Source organism: Salmo trutta, chromosome 8 (genome assembly GCF_901001165.1).
Source record: "Salmo trutta chromosome 8, fSalTru1.1, whole genome shotgun sequence".
In the NCBI taxonomy this organism is placed as follows: Eukaryota; Metazoa; Chordata; class Actinopteri; order Salmoniformes; family Salmonidae; genus Salmo; species Salmo trutta.
Genome location: NC_042964.1, coordinates 35,829,436 through 35,837,509, shown reverse-complemented (window position 1 = coordinate 35,837,509; position 8,074 = coordinate 35,829,436). Strand labels below are relative to the sequence as shown.

The following is an 8,074-nucleotide window of genomic DNA, read 5'->3' as shown; positions in this document are numbered from 1 at the left end:
TCGTTAGTCATTGTCAAACTTTAGCGACTGACAAATAATTAATCTAGCTGTGTTTTGTGTCAGACACACAACACAGCAATACAATACAGCCAGCGACTGAAAAGGACTCTCATGTCGACAAAGGGTTAATGAATGTTTCTAAAAGAGGATAAAAAAAGGTAAATGATTGACAAAGCATGTGTGTATGTACATAGACAGCGACCCACTCATGCGCGCGCGCACACACACACACACACACACACACACACACACACACACACACACACACACACACACACACACACACACACACACACACACACACACACACACACACACACACACACAGAGAACAAGCTCAACATCCATCCTACCTACAGTATCCCTCCCTCTTCACTTCTCACACAAAGACAGAAGGAAACAACAGACCTTCTCCTTCTTTCTCCTTAATAAAAACATCTTCATTCTGTACAGTGGCTTTTCACTATGGCCTTTAGAGGACACACTGATTGGGGCTAGCTTCGGTGGAGGAGAGGAGAGGAGAGAAGAGGAGAGGAGAGGAGACATGAACAGGAGGAGGAGAAGAAGAGAAGGAGAAAGAGAGAAGAAGAGCCTTGAGGAGGAGAGAGAGTGTAGAGCAGAGGAGGAGAGCCTTGAGGAGGAGAGAGAGTGTAGAGCAGAGGAGGAGAGCTTTGAGGAGAGGAGAGAGTGTAGAGCAGAGGAGGAGAGCCTTGAGGAGGAGAGGAGAGAGTGTAGAGCAGTGGAGGAGAGCCTTGAGGAGGAGAGGAGAGAGTGTAGAGCAGAGGAGGAGAGCCTTGAGGAGGAGAGCCTTGAGGAGGAGAGGAGAGAGTGTAGAGCAGAGGAGGAGAGCTTTGAGGAGGAGAGGAGAGAGTGTAGAGCATAGGAGGAGAGCCTTGAGGAGAGGAGAGAGTGTAGAGCAGAGGAGGAGAGCCTTGAGGAGGAGAGGAGAGAGTGTAGAGCAGAGGAGGAGAGCCTTGAGGAGGAGAGGAGAGAGTGTAGAGCAGAGGAGAAGAGCCTTGAGGAGGAGAGCCTTGAGAAGAGGACTACTTTCACACTGCTGTTCCAAAGAGCTGCCCTGTTTCATGTGGATATAGAGCCACACACCTTCCTGGTCTGAGAGGTCAGACTGAGTCAGAGTATAGGAAGCTTTTACCTGGGACAAATTGGACTCGGACACAACTGATGTAACAGACTGAGAAAATGGTTGACAGAATAGCTCTTCACCGTCTCAAGTGCTCTGTCTGCCCTACCAAACAAGTGACAAACAACAGCACACTTCAGCTTGTGCATTACAAGAGCTGTTTAGCGGGTGGAAAATGCGTTTGTTCTGAGTATGTGTGTGTGCGTGTGTGTGTGTGTGTGTGTGTAGAGAGAGCGGTGCGCTAAGAGGTATGTGACAGGGGGAATAAAGCGGGAAGGATATGGGAAAGGAGGGATGATGGAGGATAGAAAAATGAGTGTGGAGGTTTTAGATCTCTCTGCACCATTAGAGACGTGATGGAGCTCGGCAGGAGGCCCTAGTAATGACCTCCTTGTCTGTCCCTCCGCGTCAAGAATAAAAATCACACACACACACACACACCCCAAACACAGACACACACTTCCCCGCCCGCCCGCCCGACCCCCCCCAGCCCCCACCTCTAAGATAATATAAGATACTTTATATGTGTTTTGTCTCTCTTAGTCGTTATCTCAAAGTATCTGTACATCTACAACACACACACACACACACACACACACACACACACACACACACACACACACACACACACACACACACACACACACACACACACACACACACACACACCGCCTCCAGGATTCTGAGTGACTTTATTCATCCAGCCAGTGGGATTTGGCGTCTTCTCCACACGAAGACGACATTGTTTCACAGCACATCTTTAGAAAACCAAATCTGCACTTTGTTTGTATTGCACATCATACACAAACCCCTTCAAATGATGTGTTTCAGTTGAGCAGTCTGTGTGTGTGTGTGTGTGTGTGTGTGTGTGTGTGTGTGTGTGTGTGTGTGTGTGTGTGTGTGTGTGTGTGTGTGTGTGTGTGTGTGTGTGTGTGTGTGTGTACGTGTGAGTGTGAGTGTGAGTGTGAGTGTGCGTGTGCGTGTGTGTGTGTGTGCGTGTGTATTCTGTCAGTAGTATAGGAGAGAGAGGCTGCTCGCGGTATTGAAGTGATTTTCTACAGTATGCTTTGTGGCGGAGCGTTTTGAAAAGTCCATCTGGGGGAAACAACAGCACAGGAGACCGTCGTGTACCAAGCTCTACAGCTCCAGGCACTGGGAGACTCGATTCAAGCTGCTACTGTCTCTCCAAATAATGACACAGTCACTCACTGTTTTTCATTTAACCATATTCTTTAAGTAAAGAGATAATCTCATTTCTAAAATAAACTCTATATTAAAACAGCAGCATCTTCGAGATGGGGGTGTATTCAAGTTTTTCTTTAGAACATGGCCATGCGCAGGACGATACAATGATTCTGATGTTACTATATACTGTCTATAGGACCTGTGATGGTACAGGTAAGCTGTAGATGTGAGCCCTGTGGCAGCGTTGGTCTGTTGGGTCTCTCAGTGTGTGGGTGAGACACAACTGCATGGAGAGGGATCTGAGCTGAGATGCCCTGAGACTAGGTCCGATACTGAACAGGTCTCCTCTCCTCTTTCCTCTACCCTCCTCTCCTCTTCTCCTTTTCCTCTCCTCTCTGGCTGGGGTCCCTTTCTTTGTCTGCCCAGCCCTTCTGCCTCCTCCTCGGGGGCTGAGATTGGCACTAGGTGGCTGAGGTTGGAAATTGGCACTAGTGGGCTGAGGTTGGAGATTGGCACTAGGTGCCAGGCTGAGTGGGTGTCCCTGAAGCTCATAGAAGCAGTACTGTGGAGCCCCCAAGCCCCAGCAGTCCCACTGGGGGAGGGAGTCTGCCTTGGCAGAGGGGGGTCTGCGTACCGTCAGAGTCATGGATTAGGATTGTAATGGTATGGAGGTATGGAGGTATGGTGATATGGCGGTATGGAGGTATGACGGTATTGTGGTATGGCGGTATGGAGGTATGGCGGTATGGAGGTATGGCGATATAGAGGTATGGCGGTATGGCGGTATGCAGGTATGGAGGTATGGCGGTATGGAGGTATGGAGGTATGGCGGTATGGAGGTATGGCGGTATGGAGGTATGGCGGTATGGCGGCATGGAGGCATGGCGGCATGGAGGCATGGTGGAATGGAGGTATGGAGGTATGGTGGCATGGTGGTATGGCGGTATGGAGGTATGGACGTATGGCGGTATGGAGGTATGGTGGCATGGAGGAATGACGGTATGGAGGTATGGCGGTATGGAGGTACGGCGGCATGGTGGCACGGTGGCACGGTCGAATGGAGGTATGGCGGTATGGAGGCATGGTGAAATGGAGGTATGGAGGTATGGTGGCATGGAGGAATGACGGTATGGAGGTATGGAGGTATGGCGGTATGGAGGTACGGCGGCATGGCGGCACGGTGGCATGGTCGAATGGAGGTATGGCGGCATGGAGGCATGGTGGAATGGAGGTATGGAGGTATGGTGGCATGGTGGTATGGCGATACGGAGGTATGGAGGTATGGTGGCATGGAGGAATGACGGTATGGAGGTATGGAGGTATGGCGGTATGGAGGTACGGCGGCATGGCGGCACGGAGGCACGGTGGCACGGTCGAATGGAGGTATGGCGGTATGGAGGTATGGAGGTATGGCGGTATGGAGGTATGGCGGTATGGAGGTATGGAGGTATGGTGGTATGGCGGTATGGAGGTATGGAGGTATGGTGGTATGGAGGTATGGTGTATGGAGGTATGGCGGTATGGAGGTATGGTGTCATGGAGGCATGGTGGCATGGAGGCATGGTGGAATGGAGGTATGGAGGTATGGTGGCATGGTGGTATGGCGGTATGGAGGTATGGACGTATGGCGGTATGGAGGTATGGTGGCATGGAGGAATGACGGTATGGAGGTATGGCGGTATGGAGGTACGGCGGCATGGTGGCACGGTGGCACGGTCGAATGGAGGTATGGCGGTATGGAGGCATGGTGAAATGGAGGTATGGAGGTATGGTGGCATGGAGGAATGACGGTATGGAGGTATGGAGGTATGGCGGTATGGAGGTACGGCGGCATGGCGGCACGGTGGCATGGTCGAATGGAGGTATGGCGGCATGGAGGCATGGTGGAATGGAGGTATGGAGGTATGGTGGCATGGTGGTATGGCGATACGGAGGTATGGAGGTATGGTGGCATGGAGGAATGACGGTATGGAGGTATGGAGGTATGGCGGTATGGAGGTACGGCGGCATGGCGGCACGGAGGCACGGTGGCACGGTCGAATGGAGGTATGGCGGTATGGAGGTATGGAGGTATGGCGGTATGGAGGTATGGCGGTATGGAGGTATGGAGGTATGGTGGTATGGCGGTATGGAGGTATGGAGGTATGGTGGTATGGAGGTATGGTGTATGGAGGTATGGCGGTATGGAGGTATGGTGTCATGGAGGCATGGTGGCATGGAGGCATGGTGGAATGGAGGTATGGAGGTATGGTGGTATGGAGGTATGGTGTATGGAGGTATGGAGGTATGGCGGTATGGAGGTATGGTGGCATGGAGGCATGGTGGCATGGAGGCATGGTGGAATGGAGGTATGGAGGTATGGTGGTATGGAGGTATGGTGTATGGAGGTATGGAGGTATGGCGGTATGGAGGTATGGTGGCATGGAGGAATGACGGTATGGAGGTATGGAGGTATGGCGGTATGGAGGTACGGCGGCATGGCGGCACGGAGGCACGGTGGCATGGAGGTATGGCGGCATGGAGGCATGGTGGAATGGAGGTATGGAGGTATGGTGGCATGGTGGTATGGCGATACGGAGGTATGGAGGTATGGCGGCATGGAGGAATGACGGTATGGAGGTATGGAGGTATGGCGGTATGGAGGTACGGCGGCACGGAGGCACGGTGGCACGGTCGAATGGAGGTATGGCGGTATGGAGGTATGGCGGTATGGAGGTATGGCGGTATGGAGGTATGGCGGTATGGAGGTATGGCGGTATGGAGGTATGGAGGTATGGTGGTATGGAGGTATGGAGGTATGGTGGTATGGAGGTATGGTGTATGGAGGTATGGAGGTATGGCGGTATGGAGGTATGGTGGCATGGAGGAATGACGGTATGGAGGTATGGAGGTATGGCGGTATGGAGGTACGGCGGCATGGCGGCACGGAGGCACGGTGGCATGGTCGAATGGAGGTATGGCGGCATGGAGGCATGGTGGAATGGAGGTATGGAGGTATGGTGGCATGGTGGTATGGCGATACGGAGGTATGGAGGTATGGCGGCATGGAGGAATGACGGTATGGAGGTATGGAGGTATGGCGGTATGGAGGTACGGCGGCATGGCGGCACGGAGGCACGGTGGCACGGTCGAATGGAGGTATGGCGGTATGGAGGTATGGAGGTATGGCGGTATGGAGGTATGGCGGTATGGAGGTATGGCGGTATGGAGGTATGGCGTTATGGAGGTATGGCGGTATGGAGGTATGGCGGTATGGAGGTATGGAGGTATGGTGGTATGGAGGTATGGAGGTATGGTGGTATGGAGGTATGGTGTATGGAGGTATGGAGGTATGGCGGTATGGAGGTATGGTGGCATGGAGGCATGGAGGCATGGTGGAATGGAGGTATGGAGGTATGGTGGTATGGAGGTATGGTGTATGGAGGTATGGAGGTATGGCGGTATGGAGGTATGGTGGCATGGAGGCATGGTGGCATGGAGGCATGGTGGAATGGAGGTATGGAGGTATGGTGGTATGGAGGTATGGTGTATGGAGGTATGGAGGTATGGCGGTATGGAGGTATGGTGGCATGGAGGCATGGTGGAATGGAGGTATGGAGGTATGGTGGCATGGAGGTATGGAGGTATGGAGGTAGGGCGGTATGGAGGTATGGAGGTATGGCGGTATGGCGGTATGGAGGTATGGAGGTATGGCGGTGGTATGGAGGTATGGTGGTATGGTGGTACGGCGGTACGGAGGTACGGTGGTACGGCGGTTCGGCGGTACGGCGGTACGGAGGTACGGCGGTACAGTGGTACGGCGGTACAGTGGTATGGAGGTATGGTGACGGCGTGGCAGGGATTCAGGGGTTCAGACAGAGCTTTGGGGCCCTGAGGAGAGAGAGGAGGACTGGAGGGACGCCAAGGATGGAGGGGTAAGTTGGAGGGGTGAGGGGGCGGGTGAGGGGACAGCAGGCTAGGAGATGTACCCTCAGGTGTACAGGATTTGGAGAAGAGGGGAAAGGAATGGATGCTAGCCAGTTGGCCTTGCGCCACACATTGAGCTATAGAGAAACATCTCTAAACCTTTTACAGTCTAACACCCACCATTTACTGCTGCCTGACTCCAGCTCTGGGACGATTATACCACAACCTGCACCTATTTACACAACATATTTACATCAGATTTCACTATTTGCTCAATGTGTCTTAATGTTCGCTGAGGTGGTTCTATGTGCTTTCTGGGCAAAGCATAAAAGACAACGAAACAAGACGGCATAAAGCACTAGTTAGCTGTAAATTGATATTAAATTCAAATGTATATACATTTGATTAAAATGTGTAATCTGTTATGTATTATGTGGTTGTACACAGAGTATCATTTATTTATGCATGTTTGAGTTTGTACACGTATGTAAGAGCTTGAGAATGCTATTCTGTAAATACTGTATATGTCTGTATATGCAGGTCTACAAGATGGTATAGCTCAATGTATTTGTGTATTGTTGTAGTCATTCGGCCCACCTCTATCCACCCTCACTGTGAGAACAAACTGGCACACAGATGGTTAAGCCTACCCAGCGCTGAGTAGGAGGGGTGGGAGGTGGAGGAGGACCAGGGGGCGGAGGGCACTGCAGATGGCACAGAGGGCATCGCCAACACGGCCTACACAGGGAGGGGAGGAAAGGAGGGGTGAAGGTGGGAGGAGGAGGGGTAGAGTACAATGGCATCAAAATGCACGTATTGTTGATTCTTCAATCATCCTATAGAAGGGTGGTTGGGGGTAGGTGGCAGGGGGGGGTAGAGGAGGGAGGTGAAATACCCTCGCTACGTACCCACATTAGCTTGATCCAATGTGGCACACAAAGCCCTGGCATCTCCCTGGCACCTCTGCCCACGCGGAGCGACACGGCTGGGCACGGAGAGACAAGACAGGCCCTGCCAGGGGGGCTGGGGAGGGGTGGCTGTGTGTATCTCAGAGGTGTGGGTGGGTGGTGGGGGTCGTGTGTGTGTGTGTGTGTGTGTGTGTGTGTGTGTGTGTGTCTCTCTCTCTCCGGTGTGTGTGACCCACACACTCAGCAGAGAGTACACACCCCGGACCTCCAACCCCTCGTTAACCAGTTTAGATCCCTGTGTGTGTGATGCCTGTTCTCTTTGATATTCAATAGGACTAATTCTCCTTAGATTCCCTACAGTCATTACTCCTGGGTTATGTTGTTTGAGCTGGGAAATAGAGTTGATTTGACCCTGACAAGGTCTCAACATTGTTTTAACGTTGTTTACCTTCAGTTCCTATACGTGCCACCAGAGAGACACTGAACCCCTATGGTAATGTAAATAGCACAATATTTACATAAAACATCAAACTAATGATTAAGGGATACTGTTTTTTAATGTATGTATCATATCGCCGTTTGAGGTGCTACCTAATTTGCTCATCATGCATAACTTAACGTCTAATACCAGTATTATAATATAACGAGGTAGTTAAACGCAGGTTTCGTGATGAATATTGTTCTTGAGGAAGCTCTGCAGAGTGATCGCTAGCTGGCACAGTCACAAAGTCATAAAATCTGTTTTTAAACCTAACCCTTAACCCTAACCTTAACCACACTGCTAACCCTAATGCCTAACCCTAACCTTAAATTAAGACCAATAACCTCATTTTCTTTTCATTACTTTTTTCAATATAGCCAATTTTGACTTTGCAGCTGGCCTATCTAAGGGGAAATCACTCAGATCTGCTTTCAGGACAAAACTCATGACAAT

At 51.4% G+C, this 8,074-nt stretch overlaps 1 protein-coding gene across 1 annotated transcript; it reads right to left on the bottom strand.

Moving 5' to 3' along the window:
- Positions 1-2,968: 2,968 nt before the first annotated feature.
- On the bottom strand, positions 2,969-3,673 carry LOC115197953 (extensin-3-like). Its single transcript, XM_029759619.1, has one exon. It carries the CDS (start codon positions 3,671-3,673, stop codon positions 2,969-2,971), a length of 705 nt encoding a protein of 234 aa, XP_029615479.1.
- Between the last annotated feature and the right edge of the window lie 4,401 nt (positions 3,674-8,074).

Coding starts and splice junctions, on each gene's coding strand:
- LOC115197953 (XM_029759619.1), bottom strand. CDS start 3,673: ATGCCGCCGTACCTCCATACCGCCATACCTCCATACCTCCATACCGTC.